The 20,378-nt window shown below is 40.2% G+C and overlaps 3 protein-coding genes across 4 annotated transcripts in view; 2 read left to right on the top strand and 1 right to left on the bottom strand.

Moving 5' to 3' along the window:
* prex2 (phosphatidylinositol-3,4,5-trisphosphate-dependent Rac exchange factor 2) overlaps positions 1-16,183 on the bottom strand; it is a 92,693-nt gene extending 76,510 nt beyond the window's left edge. The window contains exon 1 of the mRNA XM_054766430.1: positions 15,936-16,183. Coding sequence (XP_054622405.1) covers positions 15,936-16,040 — 105 coding nt within the window. The 5' untranslated portion in view covers positions 16,041-16,183. The remainder of the gene's footprint in view (positions 1-15,935) is intronic.
* cpa6 (carboxypeptidase A6) lies at positions 881-14,639 on the top strand. Its single transcript, XM_054766432.1, has 11 exons — positions 881-1,086; positions 3,373-3,448; positions 6,075-6,199; positions 6,352-6,469; positions 6,553-6,654; positions 6,733-6,837; positions 7,063-7,173; positions 7,320-7,410; positions 13,179-13,381; positions 13,462-13,546; positions 14,078-14,639. The coding sequence occupies exons 1-11, from the start codon at positions 968-970 to the stop codon at positions 14,290-14,292; spliced, it is 1,350 nt and encodes a 449-aa protein (XP_054622407.1). The 5' UTR covers positions 881-967; the 3' UTR covers positions 14,293-14,639.
* arfgef1 (ADP-ribosylation factor guanine nucleotide-exchange factor 1 (brefeldin A-inhibited)) overlaps positions 15,985-20,378 on the top strand; it is a 39,968-nt gene continuing 35,574 nt past the window's right edge. For both annotated transcript variants that reach the window (XM_054766427.1, XM_054766426.1), the window contains exon 1: positions 15,985-16,348. In XM_054766427.1, the coding sequence (XP_054622402.1) occupies positions 16,225-16,348 (124 nt within the window). In that variant the 5' untranslated portion in view covers positions 15,985-16,224. The remainder of the gene's footprint in view (positions 16,349-20,378) is intronic.

Raw genomic sequence — 20,378 nt, 5'->3', positions numbered from 1 at the left:
CAGGAAAACCATACTAATGAACATATCATTAAATTCATCACCAATGCTATTGCCAATATACCCTAAAAATGATAATAATAATGTAACTTCATCCAATACCATACTGCAAAATACGTAATCCAGACTATATTACAATAAACAATACAACATTAGAAAGGTTTCTCATTAATACAGACCCACACTAAGTACCTACACAACTTTAAAAATATTATCATGATAATTAATGCAAACCCCTCCCTCCCAAAATGTTTTTTTCTCATAATCTCATAATCAAAACTACTTGGAATATATTTAAACATGATTATATCATATTATTATGTTTAAATACATTGAAATATTATGTCAATGTTACCTATTCTATTATTTCAATAAATAGTAGATTTATTTTGTACTTCTACTCTTAACAATATACTATTATTATATTTTGGGCATGTGGTAAACACTTTCCATAACGTATTAAATACTTAATTATTATATTTACATGATTATATTATCCAATGTCTTATTATTATGATTATTAATAGTAGTAGTGTAGTATATTACTATTGTATTGTATGATTCAAAATGGTGGTACAATGACAACAATGCATCCAAACAATTGTTACTTTTAGTGTCACTCCTTCTTAAAAGTGTGTCATTCCTTTGTTTATTTACCTTCTAATAGAGTGTGTGTGCGCGCGCGCGCGTGCACAGTGCACGCTCGGTCTCCGGTTACCAACAGCGTACCACGTGACCCGCCGCCTCCTTTAAAAGAGCGCTGCTGCTGCTACTGCTGAGAGGTGCTAAATGCTTCCCCCTACTCTTGCTTGGACACTTTTGGCACCTCCTGCACATCAGGTGTGAAACTCAGGAGTCCAGCTGCACCAAAACGAGCTTCTTTTTTTTTTAAGTGGAGAAGCGGAGCGAGTAGGTTTGGGATTAAGGTGGAGAGCATCCTGCACACTATATCCTTTTTTAAAGTCTAAAGATGAGGCAGGATTTAGGGTGCATATTGGCTCTTTTCTTACTGCCTTGTGTGATAATCTTCAGCAGCGTGCTATGTTCCACTGCTGCTGATGGACTTCTCTACAAGAACCGCTACGCTGGGTGAGTAAAGTAAGAGGACACCCCCCTCCTTCTTTCCATTCATGTGCGGGACAGGATGGGATGCAATTGCAATCAGATGTGTGCAAAGATCTTCTCATCTAGCATGAACAAAGGCAGGCTTTATGTTGTTGTGCAGTCAACATGATACAAGTGAACTTGGTCTGAGAGTCCATTGCTGTTCTTTTTGCTTTTACAAACCAGCTTCCCCGTGGGAAATAATGGAAGTAGAAATAATCTGCTCCAGGGTCAAACTGTTAGCTTTGTAAACCCTTTCAATTGGGGGTGTCCAAACTTTTTCCACAAAACAATGAAAAGTTGGGGGGCCAGGCTCAAACTTATATAATGTGCTTAGCAAATACACCTGCCATAAAAACAGCAAAACAATAGAAAGCTTTCAAAAGCACGTTAAAAACGACAAATCTTATGGTTATTTATTTGGTAAATAACAACCTCAAACGACTAAACAGTTATTTTTCCACACAGCAGAACCAAAAACACAATATTCTACCAGCTTGCCATACTTTTTCTTTTGAGGAATTCAAGTACATAACTGCAATTTTATTTTCTTACTAGCTTAACTCATTCAATCCCAGCCATTTTTCAAAAGACGACCCCTTCAGTACGGGCCATTTTAGACGATTTTGACTGATCTTTCAAGGCACACAGAATATTGTGTTCTATGGCTGTATCAACATCAAAAGAAAGATTAGACTCCCATCTTTCATCAGAAAAAAAAAGTTAGTTTCTACCTTTTTCTGGTCTTTAGTAATGAGCAGTAGAACACAGGGAAGTTTCAGGGAAATATCAGTTCCTGACTAAAAAAGGGAGAAAAACAGCTTCTTGTGAAATGATACAAGAGTTAGTTTCTACCTTTTTCTGGTCTTTAGTAATGAGCAGTAGAACACAGGGAAGTTTCAGGGAAATATCAGTTCCTGACTAAAAAAGGGAGAAAAACAGCTTCTTGTGAAAAGATACATTTCAAGCATAACTTTCACTCTGGCACAATTTTTTTGCTTTTGTGACAGCTCAAATATATAAACAACTATCCCGCTAAAAACAACACAAAAAAGGGTTGTTTCGCATCAGAATAACAATTTATTTACAAATATGACAATTTTCACACTTGGAAATGCGTTAAAATTTCCCTACAATGCACGCTACACTCCACTACGTTCTTCCACTTCCTCCTTGCTGTCCTCTATGTTTTTTTCCCCATTTAAATTCACACGCCAAGCTCTTCTCGAATGCACTTCTGCCACCTTGTGGCCATTTTGTATGGCTTAACACTGCTCTAAAAGTGAAATCCTTTAGTGTCCAGTTGCGTCATCACCTCTTTTGCCTCTCGCGCAAAAAACCCCGTAAAAGTCGGGTGTTCGCGTTTGTAAAAACATATAAATACGTCTTTGGTATTGTATGAGTTGCCAACTATTTTGCGAGTTAAGCGCTATAACGTCCATAACACAAAATGCTCAAGACAAAGCAAAAAGTAGAGTAAATGAGTAAAAGAGTAAGTGTTAGTCAAACAGAGCTTTTGTAAGGTGCTATAATGGCATGCGCGACATATTCAGGTCGTGCATGATGGCGGTTCATGTTACAAAAAGACACAAAAAGCCGAAGAAAAGGCAAAAGACACACCTAGAAATCGTCCTTGGATGCTCAGTGAACTGAAAGCGTGACAGGGTTTCACGTTGTGGGATAAGCCAAAGAAAAAGCAAAAGAGGCACACGTTGGGAAGGGAAAAACATAAAAATCTATACTATATGTACGTACAGTATGGCGTGTTCATCAAAGGAACCTTTGATGAAGAGGCGCCTCTGCTGGAAGAGCATTCAGTTCCTTGTTGGTATAGAAGCAGCGTATATTTTGGATGGATGTCAAATAAAGCAGCAGTTTGGTGGAGGTAAGTGCTGCACCGTCCACCTCATAATGGACTTTTTATGAAACACTGACGGTATACAGGGTGAGTTTTGGCTTTTTTTTACAAGCAGACCGCCCCCAAGACGCGTGTTTCCATCCCATACATGGACCACATAAGGTGCATGGACAAAGAACGCAGCACAACAATAAACACACTGTTCCGTTCATACAAAACAGACGAGTAACAACAAGCTCCTTGCAAAGTAAGCGCTACCTGCTGTAACCCAATGCCATAATAACTCCACCCACTCTATCATCAAGTCCACAAACGTCCCCGTCAAACATCTGTCTCAAGTAGGACGACCCAGTGCCAGTACAAACTGCATTGAAGTCAAAAGGTAACTTAACACTTTCTTGTTGTTGTTGCAGCGATCAAGTCTTTAGGATAACCCCGAGTAATGACCAGGAGGTGCACACGCTCAGGAATATTCTACACCGCATCAAGGTTGGCTCTCTTTTTCCACCTTAAAGCTTCCGTATGACCGTCACACCTTCAGGGAGTGACAAATGCATGAAAATAGCAATTAGGTATTGTTATTGCAGGTCCGTGCAAAGGGACTAAGGAGTATAGGAAGTTATTTTTAAGTCATAGTCTTGCAAGAATACGACGGAGTATTAGGGCCACAGAATACTCATAGTTTGAGAAAAATGGAATTTTCTGAGAATGACATGACACAGTGGAACCTCTTTTATTGTTTTTGTTTTTATTTACAACTTTATTTTTGTAATAATACTAATATTTATCATTAAATTCTGACATCTGTAATTATTTGGACGTTATCCTCCTATTTTTTGACACATTCTTGTAACAATACAACTTTTTTCATGTCTAATTATTTTGTTTTCTCAGAAATTGCCAGCTTTTCTTGTAATATTACACATTTACTACTATTTTTTTTCTCCACAACTGAGGTGTCATTCCAATAATATTTTGACGTTATCCTCTCATTTTTTTTTAAACACATTCTCATAATAGTCCGGCTTCCTTTGTGTAGAAAATTTTGTTTTTCTTGTAACAGTACAACTTTTTTCTTGTGAAATGATTACTTTTTACTCCAAAACTGCAAGCTTTTTATCATAATATTGCACATTTATTTACAAACAATTTTTTCCCCCACAAAGTATGGTGTCATTGCTGTCATGTTTTGACGTTATCCTTTCTTTTTTCATAATATTACAACTTTATTTGAGAAAAATTTACATTTTTCCTGTAAAATTTTTGCTTTTTTTTTTTTACTCCATTTTTTAACACATTAAATATTCCAACTTTATTTTGTGTGTAAAATTCTTGTAACGATGCAACTTTTTTCTCATAAAACAATACAATTTTTCTCATAATATTACAACTAATTTTTCCTTGTAAATTATAATGGCGTTCCATAATACTTAGACGTTATCCTCATAGATCTTTTTGTGTTAAAATGTGCATTTTTCTTTGAACAATACAAATTTTTTTCTTCTACAATGAATACTGTTCTCAGTTTTTTTCTCATAATAGTACACAGTGTTGTAATACTAATAATTTTTCTCATGAATCAAGGCGTCGTTCCTGTAATATTCTGACATTATCCTCATATTTTTAACACATTCTCATAAAAGTTGCATATTTCTTGGAACAATACAACCTTTTTGTCTTACAATTATTACATTTTTCTTGAAAATTGCACGTTTTTTCTCCTAAAATTACACATTTCTTTTCATTGTACTGCAATTTTTTTTTTGTAAATTGAATGAGGGTGTTCCCATAATAATTTGCCATTATTCCCACATCCACTCGAGTGGCCTGTGTTTTTTCGACACAGTGCTCCGAGGTGAACCATAGCGGCGGTGGTTAGTGTTTGGACAGCTGTAGACGCGTGTTTTCATTAGCTTATAGCCACACTGCAACGCCTCCGGTGCCGGTGGCAAAGTTTTTAGTGTCAGACAAGGCAGGGCGGAAAGAAGGCTGCCCAAATAGCTCCACGTACAAATACTACTGCTGCATCTACAATGTAATTGAGCACACATAACATTCCGCTATTGAGCTGTAAAGAGTCTTTATGTGGGATGACAGTCACATATTAACACTCAATTACTGCTTTTATAGAACAATAAACTCTTCCTCATCCTGTTTTTGCACCCACCCACCAAAACAACACACAAATGAATTGATTGCAAGCATATACTGCATACACAAACAGTGCCACCAAAAGGAAAAAGGCAACAAAAAACAACTTCAAATATTTAGAATGACAGAATTGATCAAAGATTCATGTGTTTTTTTGGTCATGTGACAAAAGAAACATATGGTGCATGCAACTGGCCTGGTCGTGGACGACGACACATTTTCCAGCTTCAATAAACAGTTCCATTAAGCTGGCGTGCTTTCTGCAATCCATTACAGCGAGGTGACACATTAACAAGCACGTGTGCCAGCCTGCTTGTCCCTGCCTCCATGCTGCAATCCATGTATGCCAGCTGGGGCGTTAAGAATGGACAATTCCTTTTTACTACCAAGCTGGCACATCATCTGCACACCACTCGCTAAAAAAACACTGCTAATAATAACAAAGTTTAGTATTATTGGCAGTAATGTTGTGAGGGAAAAGTTGCAATATTATGTGAATCAAGTATTAATGTTATAATACATACAATAAGTATTACAAATATGAAGTTGGATTAAGTAAATCAACTTTAGGGTGTCCAAACTTTTTTCCGCCAGCGGCCACATACTGAAAAATCAAAGGATATTTTTGAAATATTTTATTTAATAAAAAGGCCGAAAAAAACGGTTTCTCTATATTTAAAGACAACACATTGTGTTAATATTATTACCTGTTAGTGTAAGTATTTCACATTTTTCTCTTTACTTTGTACCTTTTTGCTTTATTGTTCCCATTTTGATGTTTTTTTTGGTTGAACTGTAGCTCTCCAATGTGCCCCGGGACAGTAAAAAAAAACGAGCCGCGGGCTGCAAATGGCCCCCGTGCTGCACTTTGGGCACCCATGCTTTAGCGCGTGAATGTGTGTGTAGAAAACACACACATGTGGCTTTATTAATGCGGTATGATTAATGTGTCATCCTTTTTTAGGTGGACCTCTGGCATCCTAACAGTGTTTCCCTGATCAGCTTCAATGCAACAGTGGACGTACACATTAAACATAAAGACACACAAGGACTACATGCCAGATTAAAGCAGGAAGGTATCCAATACAGGTGAGATTTCTTTCATTTAAAAAAAAAAATATCTAATTTTGTTTTCAACAACCTGACAAACAAACATAAACAAGCTGATGATCCAACACTTCATAATAAGACTGCAGGCTTCCATGATGCTATCTTACGATGTCAATCTCATTGTGCTGCAGGGTTTTCATCACCAATCTGCAGGAGGAAATTGAAAAGCAGCAGACGGGACGCCGCTCCTCCCGCCAACGGAGGTCAGAGAGTCAGTACGACTATGAGGTCTACCACTCCCTGGAAGAGGTAACCTCTCATCCGTCTTCCTATTATTGCTCACTCAGAATTCAGAATTTGCACTGGAATGTACTTTTTGACCTTGGCCAAAGATCCAGAAGTGGATGTTTGACCTCAACACAACTCATCCTCACCTACTTGACATGTTCTCTATCGGGACGTCCTATGAGGGACGACCGCTTCATGTCCTTCAGGTAAGAGGAAGAACACAAAATGAGGCACGCGACAATGAAAAGCCACACACAGTACTGACAAGGCTTATCTCCCGTCAGCTAGGAAAGAGAAGTCGCCCCCAGAAAAAAGCCGTCTGGATCGACTGCGGAGTTCACGCCAGAGAGTGGATAGGACCCGCCTTCTGCCAGTGGTTTGTCAAAGAGGTAGACTCACATAAATACATACAAATACACTGTAAAGCAAAACATACAGCACATACTGTAATCATCATGTAGTAACCAACTAGCGCCACGAGAGGTCAGTGTCTCATTTTTGTTCATGTCAGGATGACCTGTCAACTCCATCACTCACTACGCATTTAAAAAACAGTAATGATTATGATTATTGGTCATAAATCTAGCCAGTGTGTTTTTTCTGTGATATTACAGGCCCTGCTGTCCTACCAGTATGACTCAGGCATGCGACGGCTGCTCAACCAGCTCAATTTTTATATCATGCCAGTCTTCAACGTGGATGGATACCACTTCAGCTGGACCAAAGTACAATATACCAAACCATGCAATGTAGCTCATGAAACAGATACAATACGTAGCAAGATTATAGAGCCCAGAAAGCCTATAACACTGCTACGGTTACATTAATTGGACCCCTGGAGTCATTAAATGTGTATGCCTTGTTTGTGTAGGATCGTTTCTGGAGGAAGACACGATCCAAGAACCCCAAGTTCCATTGCAGAGGAGTTGACGCTAACAGAAACTGGAAAGTGAAATGGTGTGGTGAGTGCGACCAATACAGTCAAACCTCGGTTTTCGAACGCTGCAGTTTTTGTGTCATTTGGTTATCTTTTTTCATCCAACATTGCACCTAGCAAAGTAGTCCATTAGCACTGTACGTACTGTTATCATTCCGTGGAATCAAGTGCCAAACAAAGCACACTAATACGCGTGGCTGACTCACAGTCCGTACACTGTTAAATAACCTGCCATGGGGCCAAAGAAAGTGGCGAGTGCTGGCAATTTCATAAGGAAGGTGAGCAACACTATTAAATTTAAGAACTCATGGCAAAGTACAAAAATGGCATCACCTCCCGTCCTTCTTCGCTGCTCCTCGCAGTGTTCGCAAACAAGAGTCTTCAATCAAGGTAAAAATGTCATTTGTCCATTTCATCTGTCACTTATAATTATCTCACATTCGCTTCTGCATGTAAAACTATTTTCTGTAAAATGTTTTTTCTTCAATTAATATTTTTGGGTGTCTGGAACAGCTGAATGAGGTTTACATTATTTTCTAAGGGAAAAATTGCCTCGATTTTCGTCATGTTTTCAAACCTTTTGGAATGACTTAATGAAAACTGAGGTACCACAGTGTACCGTTAGCAGTTACTGTCAACGTTTAATGTGAAAATACTACTGTATTACTACTACTACTACTACTACTAACAATAATAACATGATTAACAATAATTTATAAAGTCTTAACCTCACTTGAAAATAAAGGGCTGTATGTAAGAAAGTAAAATATAGGAAAAAAACATACAAACACGGTAAAATACTTAAACAGTTGGTGTTATTTACAAAATTGTCCAAGTATACTGCCTCAATTCACCCATCCTAAAATCATTCTGCAACAGAAAGCACCATTAAATGAAATCAATCTAATGCGGCCTTTCCTGCGCAATATTACTTTGTGCTTGTTGTACAGTGGAGCCTCTACGGTCGACCACAGTCAAAAATGAATGGTAATAATGGAAAATGTGTGTTTTAAGTGACTATTTCACATTTTTCACAAACAAAACATTCGTAACCCACTCTGATCACTATGCTACTGTTACGTCGCAGTAAATTCCATTTACGGATCTATGGTGATTGTCACACTGTCACGGACACACACAAAAAAAGCCAAAACACAAAGATGTTGTCTGTCAATATATATGAACATAAATATGAACAGAACCTGATGATATTATTACACAATTGCTCATGTATTTGACGATTATATTTTTATTAACAAATTGATGGATGACTCGAAGAGAGAATGTCAAGGTGACCAGCAGACATTCACGTATTTATTTTTGATAGCAAAAAACGCTTGGCATATTTTGCAGTACAACTTTTCTGTCAAAATGAAAAAACAAATACATTTAGAAGGAAAAAGGAAGTGGATTGTTGACACAGGGCACATAGAGAGAAGGCCCCCGAGCCTCGAGTTGGACACATGCGGTGTAGATAATGTTTAAAGTTACAACCTTAACAGTGATAGAATTGTAAAGAAAAAAAGTCGGTTCATCCTATTATTATGGACTTATTGTTGCCATATAATAGTAATCCTTCGTTTATTGCGGTTAATTGGTTCCAGACCCAACCGCGATAAGTGAATTAGGATGGAATATTTTCATACTTATGCCACAGCAAACCTGTTGACGATCTTCCTTTTAGAAGATTAGATCCGTCTAGACATGAAATAACACCCATAGTCACCTTTGCATACATATTAAAATAAACCATTTAAGAGTTGACCTTGTAGGGGAGCAGAATCGATGGTGGACAGGAAGTGACGTCGAGGGTTTAGAGTTAAGTTTTAGCATGTTGTAGGCTATACTCACAACAGTAACCTGTGTTGTTATGATGATTACTATTATGCCTGTTGTGAGAACATTTAAACCTGCTATGAAAGGCGGCTGAAGTCTGGTGCTTCCGCGGTGGTCTCGACAAACAATTACTGACACCTAGTGGCCAATGTGGAATACTACATTCACAAGTTGGTGGGCTTAATGGTTTATACCAGGGGTAGGGAACCTATGCCAGATGCAGGCATCAAAAGAGCCACATCTGGCTCTCAAACATGTCTTAACACGATAAAAATGTATTTTTGGTTTTTTGTTCGCTGACCTTTTATTGTACATTACAGAAATCACAGTGTTAAAAACACTCAAAATATAAAACTTTGTTATGCATTTTAGTCCATCCATCCATTTTCTACCACAATGCGGGTGGCCAGAGCCAGTGCCAGCTGTCCTTCCAATATTTTCCGGGTCAAACACCAAAATTCGATTATCACTGGATAATGCGGTAGCCTATTCGCAGTAGCCTATTCGCATGAACTTCCCTTCCTTAAATCAAATAGTCAGATCGCTAATTCTGGAAAAAGAAAAAGATACGGAGTACGGTGCAAAAGCACGCAGCACCAGAAGTCGCATTAATGGTAAGAAGTAATTTATTTATTATTGGATAGCTTCAGTGTAACAATGTTAATAAAAAGAATAACTTTAGAGGTCCTCCTTAAAAATGCCCACATTTACTTGTATTCAATGTTAAAAAATATTATATGGCTCTCAAGGAAATCCATTTTAAAATATGTGGCTTTTATGGCTCTCTTAGCCAAAAAGGTTCCCGACCCCTGGTTTATACTGTGTCTGTATTTTAGTTCAGTTCATTTACCCGTTTTTCATACATGAAAGTGCTTAATTTCGGCAAAATATATGTACAATTTGCTTAAATATGCATAATTTTTGACTAATAATAGGCCATAGTGAACCACAAAACAGCAATCATTTTATTAATTTAAAAGGGAGCGTGTTCGAACCGCGATGTAGCGAAGGACGACTTATTATACTGGGTGTGTGGGTCGATGGTCATTATCGCACTTGCCCTCTGTGACATCACTGGCACACGTCTGTGATGGCATCACAGACAACATATCTTTTAGATGGTCACTGAGCTAAAGTCTCAACTGGGATATTGTGTTTGTACGACCAATTTTCAGCAACTGAAATACTATGGCAGAGTATGAACAAAATACTCCAAAAAGGCATTTAAAGCGCTTCCTCGGCCTTCAGCTGAACCTCCAAAGCAACTTTTTGCAGCTCGGGGGTGTCATTTTGTTCACATTTTTGGAGCTGTGATGTCATCTTCTCATTCTCTTCCACAAGCGAGGCGTTTTCCTGGTGCAACTTCACAACCAAGTGCTCCTTCTCCTGCAAGGCCTGCCTCATGCGCGTCTGCATGCGCTCCCACTCGCTTTTAAACAGCTGCCACTCCGCGTCGATGGTGGTGATGACGTTTTTGGTGTTCTCCTCCATGTTCTTTTTGAGTTGCTCACACTCCTCCATCCAGTACTTCCTGACATTCACGGTTTCCCTCCTGGATGCTTCCAGAGAGTGCGTAAGGTTGCTCACCTCGTCTTGCTTCAACTCCAGCAGGGTGCAAACGTCTCCTTCTTGGAGACTCTGCTTCTCCATGAGGTGTTTGAGATGCTCTGGGCCTGTCTCCTCCATTGGGGCAGTTATGGCTACAGGCAGCTCCCGACCAACGGGATTAATCTTGGATTCCTGCTCAGCCTTCAGCTCTTCCTTCAAAGAGAGGAGACTTTGTTGCAGCTCAGCAATCTCTGCTTCCAATTTGAGGAGTTGGCCAGACATGGCCCCGTTTTTCGCTCCAAGCATGCAGTTCTCATTGGTCAGCTTTGCAATGAGCTCGTCCTTCTCCTGCAGGCTGCAGCTCATGTGCCACTGAAGGCGCTCCATCTCCGTCTTGAAATAGTCGGTCGTGTCCATGTTGTGTCTCTGCATGCTCTCCAGCCTAGAGTTGAAATGGGCTTCCATCTCCTCCATCTGCCACTGCATGTTCTCCCACTGACATTGCAGGTGGGCCGCCGTTTCCTGCTCGCGGACCAGCCAACATTGCTGCCACTCAGCGTTCACCGTTGCCACCATGCTCTCAGAGACGTCCTCCCTGGCCTTCTTCAGCAGCTCATGCTCTTCCATCCAGTACCTCCGAGCCTGAACCGTTTCCGCCTGAGCAACGGCCAGCGCGTTCTTAAGGGCGCTCATCTCGTTGTCCTTTTCCCTGAGCTTTTGCTCCATCTCCGGCGTGGTCCGTCCGGACCGAGCTTCATCCAGAGCCTTGCGAAACTTCTGCCTCTCCTCATGGTGTTTTTGGCGCTCGCTGTCCATGTGCTCCCTCATGGCGGCGTTTTGGGCCGCCAGCTCCCTGTTGGAGCTCTCGCTGAAAAAGAGGGCCTGCTTGAGGCCGCCGTGTTTGTGGTAGCCTCCCTCCGCAGCCTTGCCGCGATGCCATTGCTGGTGTGGCTGAAATAACCAGAAACTTTGACTCCAAACAGGTTCAAAAAATGTGTCAAAGCTGCCATTCATGAATTAAACTCACCCTCCTTGGATAGTCTGCTTTAGCCATGGTGGCAAACTCTCTTCTGTCAGCATTTTCAGGGCCCCTTTGCTCCGTGTTATCCATGCTAATGCTTACTAATTTGCCATCATTCTTCAGCTTTTGTTGTTTATAAATGTGACTTTAATGCAGAAATGAATGGAGCTAGTGAGGCAAAGGGAGAGGTCGCGGGATCAAAGCCACTGAGTCACAAAGGTGCAAAACATCACAAAGAGGCGATGTAAAAAAAAAAAGAGAAAAAAAAAGAAAAGCCATTCGGGGGTTTGTGACACTGCTATGACACGTGTCAATCTGATGACATGTACACCGACCAATGAATCGAATAGTTCGGTTATTACACAAGTGACCACACCCCTCACGAGCAAGCAGTTTTGTGACTTTTATCTTTTCAAAGAACAGTGAACTTGGACATACTTTCGAGTAGTCAGTGTACAGCTTGTATAGTAGTATAGATTTACTATCCACTGAATGAGTCAACACACTTTACATCTCGGTTTGAATTTTGTGGCTTCACTCCATCACGTTTTTCAAAGATAAATATGTTATGCTGTTTGTGGTTGAACATTTAAGCAAGCATAAAATTGACTAAAAGCCATTAAGATGACACATTGAAATTGTGACTGTAGTATTCTACACTGGTCACTAGGTGTCAGTAATGTTACTGTAATGTTCAGTGCTACAAACACCAGACTTTGCAGGTTTGAATGATCTCACAACAGGCACAATAATAATAACATAATAATAATAATCATAACAATATCACGGGCTACTGTTGCGGCCATAACCCATGCCAGGCTAAAACTCAACTCTGAGCCCCTGACATCATTTCCTGTCCCCCACAACACATCTGGAACACATTTACTGCAACACACATGACCACGGGTCTTAGTTATGTCTTAAGTGGCTTGTTTTCTCTGATTGCATCTACTACATTGGGTAATACGAGTGTAAAAGTGACTGTATGTGTGTTATTTCATGTCTAGAGGGCTCTAATAATGTTATAAACCCTTATTTTAAAAGTTTCAAACAGGTTTTCTATAAAAATATTCCATTTATAAATAAGGAATCCTACTTTGTGGAAATTCACTTATCGTGGTCAGGTCTGGAACCAATTAAGTGCAATAAACAAGGGATTATTATATTGTCTAAATAGCTGGCAACACAGGTGAGTTGCAAGATAATTGTGTTTTGCTGACAGTCAAGTATGGTGGTGGTAGTGTCATGGTCTGGGGCTGCATGAGCGCTGCCAGCACTGCTGGGAAACATGAATTCCAGCATGTAATGTGACATTGTGAAGTAGAAACTGGGCCACACAATGAATTACTGAAGGGTTAGCTCTACTTGTCCCCTCCCACCTCCCATAGAAGAGGGGGCGTCCTCCCACCCCTGTGATGACACGTACTGTGGACCCTTCCCCGAGTCGGAACCCGAGGTCAGGGCAGTGGCCAAGTTCCTGCGCAAGCACAAGAAGCGCGTCAGAGCCTACATCTCCATCCACGCGTACGCACAAATGCTCCTCTACCCGTACTCTTACAAGTACGCCACCATCCCCAACTTCAACTGCGTGGTGAGGACGCACATCATTAAAGGCTATTGAAACCAATCCATATGCAATCTAGTCACTTGTTGGGTGTGTTACTTTTGCAGGAGTCGACAGCTCACAATGCAGTGACAGCGCTTTATTCAGCCTATGGAGTTAAGTACAGATATGGACCTGCTTCTACAACCCTTTGTGAGTACATTCCATTAGACAGGAGGTCCTTGGTGTATACGTATGGTGTCGTTGTATAATAAATTAAATAGTCGTAAAAGAAGTGACAACTCCTCACTTTTATCACTGTAGCTGTCTTGCACACTGGAAGGGGCGTTGCAAGGGATGGAGTGACAATAATGAGACCACTACACTGCTTAATTATCACTGTCCATTTCATAGGAGCAGATTCTTTCACATGTTCAAGGTGACGGTTGTGAAAGTGAAACGGCTTAGACCAAGAATGCGGCCAATGTCGGTCACATTTCTCCACTTTCTGAGCATTTTGCGACATATAATATCAGTTCATGTTTCACTTTTTTTTTCTTTGACACAGAGGAGTATGCCTTACCCTGGGAGACAAAATGAAGGGCAAAACATTGTCCTTCCTCAGTGTAACAATGCAGTGCTATGTATTCTTCCACCATGCACACAACACAAGGACTGCCTTACTTATACTGTAGATAGATGTGTAGTCACACATGCGTTCCACTTTGTGTTCCTCTCTCATAGATGTTAGCTCAGGCAGTTCCATAGACTGGGCCTACAGGAATGGCATCCCGTACGCGTTTGCATTTGAGTTGAGGGACACAGGCTACTTCGGCTTCCTGCTGCCAGAGTCACTGATCAACCCCACGTGCACTGAGACCATGAGGGCGGTGAAGGCCATCGCCTCAGGCCTGCTAAAGAAGTGTCACACCCACAGCAACACCGGCACATTACCATAAGTACAAATACACTCCTGGCTCCTCCTTACATTTGCTTTTAATACAAATACTGTCTCATTCTATGAAAATCAGAAAAATAAGCTTCTCGCAGTAAGTGGCGGCCATTGGAGCACTTGTCATGAGCCAGCGGCACTTTGATGACTCAGCAGTAAAGTACCAAAAATTGCTTTCTAGTGGACCACAAAACCTATGAACTCCTCCATTGCTGCAACACTGTTTTTTGTCAGCTGTATGTTTTTTGTGTTATTGGGAAGAAACAACCTGTCAGTTTAATTATATTGTGTCATTACTCAGGTATGGACGACAAATGTTTACTTTGGACAACTTAATAGTGTTTGAGTGTGTTATTATATACTTGAATAAATGTTCTTTGATATACAGTAGATATAACTCTGTACATGTTTGTTATTCATAAACAGTTCAAATGCTTTTAAATGGCATGGTCGGTTGATGCATTGTGAATAATGGCTAGGACTACAAGTGCCGCCTTATGGAAACTATGGATCAATAATTTTTCACCCTGTTGTCAAAAATACACAGAGAAAAATCATTTGTAAGAAAAAATGATACATGCTTTTCAGTGGCCATGTGTTAAGTTGTATTTTTTGTATTTACCTCTCATCATTCTCAAAGAATTTGTCTTATCTCTTATCTGTTCGGAAGACAGCAGAACATTTTCCCTTGACACAGTTTCATTTCAGTTAACAATAAAGCGTGGCATTTGAAAAGAAAAAAAATCCAGAGATTTAGGTATCATGATTAAAAATATATATAAATTCAGAGGGGGTTATAAAACGGATATTAAAATGCAGCTCTATTGTTATCATATACCTTATAAGAGGGTTGTTGAAGAGGTTTGTTGACCAAAAAAAATTAGTTTAAAAGTATGTACCAAGCAAGAAACTTTCAAAAATATATAAATAAATATTTAATTTAAATCATTTTATATTTAATATAGTAAAAGAGAGCGAGAGAGAGAGAAAGAGAGAGAGAGAGAGAGAGAGAAAGAGAGAGCAAGAGAGAGTGAGAGAGAGAGATAGTCATCCATCCATCCATCCATTTTCTATCCCGCTTCATCCTCATTAGGGTCGCGGGGGCATGCTGGGGCCTATCCCAGCTGACTTCGGGCGAGAGGCGGGGTACACCCTGGACTGGTCACCAGCCAATCGCAGGGCACATATAGACAAACAACCATTAACCCTCACATTCACAACTACGGGCAATTTAGAGTCGCCAGTTAACCTTTTTGGAATATGGGAGGAAACCGGAGTACCCGGAGAAAACCCACGCACGCACGGGGAGAACATGCAAACTCCACACAGAGAGGCCCAACGGAGATTCGAACCTAGATCTTCCCGATGTGGCCAACATGCTAACCATGCCGCCTATTGTTGTGTTTATTTAAAAAATAAAACCGTCTTGAATAAAAATGAAATTTCAAGAAACCACATATCAACATGCAGTAATGTTGTGCCGTTAATTAAAATAACAAAATAAAATATGCTGCATAGTAGCATGTGCTACACTATAGCAAAGCATAAAATACAGAATTAAATGTCTGTTGGAGATAACAGCCTCAAATTTGACGGTTTTCCTTTCAGTTTAAGTAAAGACGTGTGTGTTTTGAATGTTTGTGTGTGTACCTCCAAGCAGCAGCAGCATCTCCTTGCTGCCTCACTGCGGCCGCACGCCAACGTGACGTCGTTTCCTCTCCAACATGGCGCAGGAGGCAGGTCGTTGATGTCCATCTGACGGGATTGAGCCCACCTTTTGTGTGTTTGTTTTTTTTTTGTTGGTGTGGGCTGACATCGCCGAGGGGGGAGCACATCTTTTTGGACCCCCTCTCCTCTCCCTCCCTCACTCCTCCTCCAGCCTGACACACGCACACACACACATTACATTTACACACCGCGCCCCGAATTCCGGTGCGTCATGTTTGAGGGCAAAAAGACGAAAAACATGTTCCTCACTAGAGCTTTGGAGAAGATTTTGGCGGACAAGGAGGTGAAAAAAGCCCATCACTCCCAACTGCGCAAAGCCTGCGAAGTGGCACTAGGTAAGTTGTGTGTTTTTTTTGTCTCATTTAGACACGTCACGCTCCCCACTCCACTCATTAAGCCGGCTACCCTGCAACATAACCACCAAAACGCAGCCATTCCGTTCGATTACTTCAAAGACAACAGCTATCTGTGGACTGTGAGCTGTGGTGTGTTTATTCGACGAGTCGCTATTCAACGCGGAAATGGTGCAAGGAGGTGCTTGGCTGTTAAGTTGGCGATGCGAGCTTGTAGGCCGCAGGGGGGAAAACATTACCAAAAGTTGTAAAGGTTGCAGCAGCAATGTAACGTCAACATAGCGGACATGCACACGTCCCCACACACGCTATAATTATTGCAAGCGTTTAATCGCATGCCTTTAAGGCCACAATGGTTGGCGTCTCTTCCTGGTACACAAGGGACGCGTCGCCGTCCGCTCTCGCCGAGCTCATTTGTAAGGTTATTTATTGCACATTTTAGACAGTTTGGTGTTCAAACGTCGCTTTTACTTTCACGTAAATCGGAGTAGTGAAAAGAGAAGGTGACAGCTGTCACTAGCACCTTTATAACATAGGGCATAAGACGTTGTCGGAAGTACCAGGTAGCGCTTCCGGTCGTGAATGAAATAAAATACGAGTCCTTCACATTCAGATTTAGAAATGACCCTTATTTCAAGCAACGGCGATCTTTAAAATAATTTGTAACATAGTTGTGTTTACTTCCACTTACTGAAACGTTCAAGCTAGCGACTGAACCTGCTCATCTTGTTCTCTCCGCTCTTATTTTGAAGTTGGCATCACTGTACGTCCGTTTACATGTGCGTTTACATGTAGCAAGTCATGCAAACTGTGTACATTTAACAGGTGTATTTCCCAGTATAGCGCTACCGATACTTTTCAGTATAACTGAATGATTTTGTGATTTTTGCATTTAATTTGTTGATTATGATTATAATAAGAATAAAACACAGGACAAATATTTTAGGCAAACATAGAAAATATAATAAAATGTACACACATTTTTTAAGGTAAATAAAATGAAAAATAAGTAAAGCAAAAACTCCTATTGGTTTGCCTTCAAATCTTTTGGCATTTTGGCCCGAAAGCCCCATATTGATCTTAATCCACTAGTATTGAGCCGATACTACCCTGGTAACGATAATATCGAGATTTGGATTGACTTACCACCTCTAGTAATGGGAAGTTGGACTGTTTTGGATCGTCTCCAAAAGACGAGTAGGCTCTTTATTTAGTGTCATTTGTAGTAGATAAGAATGGTTTGGATTAGCATGTTGGCCACACAGTCAGGAGTGGGGGTTGGAATCTCCTCTGTGTGGAGTTTGCATGTTCTGCCTGTGTGTGTGTGGGTTTTCTCCAGGTACTCCGGTTTCCTCCCACATTCCAAAAACATGCATGTTAGCTTAATTGGCGACTCTAAATTGTCCATAGATAAGAATGTGAGTGTGAATGATTGATTGTCTATATGTGCCATGCGATTGTCCAAGTGTACCGTGCCTCTTGCCCAAAGTCAGCTGGGATAGGCTCCAGCATACCCACGCAACTCTAGTGAGGATAGGCGGCATAGAAGATGGATGGATGGACGAATGGTTTGGGTGTTGATGAGCCCCTTTTGCATTCAGTGTTTTATTAGAGGCCTTTTGCGGCTGACACTACGGAACAGGTGCATTTCCCTGTAGCTCCAACCTGCTATCAGTCAGGATTTTCCGCCAAAATATGATGCACTTGTATTTAAATTATACTAAAAGGTGTTATTTCATATGTCAGACATTATTTATGATCTGAGTGTCTTGCAACAAACAAGTTTTGTCCTACCCAGGGTGTAATATGATGCCAGCCGGGACACAATGAGACCATCTTGTGTAGCACGCAACAGGCGAACTGTCCTTTCCACACACCCACACAATCTGCATTTAAACTGTATAGGCTGACCTTGAGGTGTTTTTATAAGGACTGTGCACAAGCTTGGTCACAGTTTACAGCTCCCATGTGCATGGTAAAGTTAATCGTATGAAGAGATTCATGATCACACATGGTGGTATCAGTCATGGTGAATGTAATTAGTTATGCAGTGGAAGGTTCAAAAGGTCTTTACAGGGTAATACGCCAACTCTTGTGAATGCAAACTTTAGTGCGATAGTAGTATAGTGCATAAACAAAACGGAAAGGACTGGGTGACCCAGAATAGAGAGTGACTTACATAATCTCCTCCATCTCTCGGGGCTCTGAGACGTCTCTGAGAGCGTGCAGGCGTCCTCCTCTGTCCTGTCACTGAACATCTCTGTCATAAATCAAGCAGAATCTTTGTTACAGTTTTGGATCACACACGATTGACTATTTACACTGTTAGGGACACCCATGTACCGGATATTGACCATATTTTGAAGTGTACATAGGTATCCACCTGTGCCGATGGGACTGTTGAACCTGGGAGCATAAAGGGAACACGCACTCCCCTCCTGGTTATAAGCTTTGCACTGCTCGTACCACCACATGTGCACCCATGATAAGCACCGGGCCATAAATAAAAGTGTTTGCCAAGCAATGACTCCCTAAAGGTGACACTCAGCCTCTCCAAAATGTGAGAACAGCTTCAGAGGCTCACACATACAGTATAACCTTAGTTTTATGTGTATTAAAAAAAAAAAAATCATTAAATAAGGGTTATCCAACTATCCATCTTCTATGCCGCTTGTCCTCACTAAGGTTGCGGGGGTATGCTGGGGCCTATCCCAGCTGACTTTGGGCGAGAAGCAGGGTGCACCCTGGACTGGTCGCCAGCTAATCACAGGACACATATAGACAAACAACCATTCACACTCACATTCATACCTATGGACAATTTAGGAGTCTAAATAAGGGTTATTAATACATTTTTAAAAATAATTGTATATAATAATTACATACTGTAAATACTTGATCATTTACTTTTTTAAAATTTTTATTTTTATGGGTTTTTAGGGTTAGTTCCACCTCCCTTCTTTCGCTCCCAGAGATGAACTTTTATTCAGCGTAACACGGCCTGCACTCCATCTGAAAACATAATTATTTTATGTAGACATAACAATTTATTCAGAGGTAGTATAATTTCTATAAGCCCACCCCTCCATTTATTATACATCATCTTGTGCATATACAGTACTGTATACTCAGATGCCTCCTTGAAGTACTGAGACGAGCTACAAATGAATTATTCTGTGCACAGATGAGGCAACTGAAGAGGTTCTTTTATCAATATTTCCACTCTGGGGCATGTGTTTATTTGTATGACCTGCCGTGTTATTGATCTAGCCTCTTTGCTGGGTATAGAAAAAGAATACATCGCCTTTAGACGGCTTAGACCACGGGTGTCCAAAGTGCGGCCCGAGGGCCATTTGCGGCCCGTGGCTGTGACCTCATCGGCCCGCAGCACCATTGAAAAATGTTTAACAAGGAAACTTAAAAAAAAAAAAACAGCAGCAAAAATGGGAAAAGAGAAAAGTTGTAATCTAGCAAGAAAGAAAGCCATAATTTCACAGGAATAAAGTAACAGTATGAGGAAAAATGTCATTTTAGTAGCATGAAGTTCAAATATTAATGAATTTAATTTTTTTTTTTAGGTAAAAAACAATGAATAAAGTTGTAATTTTTGGAAACTTGGGTGTGGGGGAAAATTTATAACATGGTAATAAAGTCAAAATATTAGTAGAAGAAAATTTAAATAGTTGGAAAATTATACCCCAAAAAAATGATCAGAAATTTTACCAGAGTAAAGTCAAAATATTAAGAGAAAAAAAGTTTTCTAATGAGGAAAAAAGCAATTTTATGAGAATAAACTTGAAATATGAGGAAAAATATCATTTTAGTAACAATGATGATTATTGTTTTAAAAGATTATGAGAAGAGGAGGAAGAGGAACAAAAAGAAAGCTGAAATGAAGTAGTTGAAAAATAAACAAAAAAAGCAGAAATGGGAAAAAAACAGCTGTAATTTTACAGGAATAAAGTAAAAATATTAAGAAAAAAAGTCAAAATCGAATGAAGAACAAAAGTCG

The sequence above is a fragment of the Dunckerocampus dactyliophorus genome, chromosome 21 (assembly GCF_027744805.1).
Source record: "Dunckerocampus dactyliophorus isolate RoL2022-P2 chromosome 21, RoL_Ddac_1.1, whole genome shotgun sequence".
Taxonomy (NCBI): domain Eukaryota; kingdom Metazoa; phylum Chordata; class Actinopteri; order Syngnathiformes; family Syngnathidae; genus Dunckerocampus; species Dunckerocampus dactyliophorus.
This window is presented reverse-complemented; position numbering and strand designations above follow the sequence as displayed.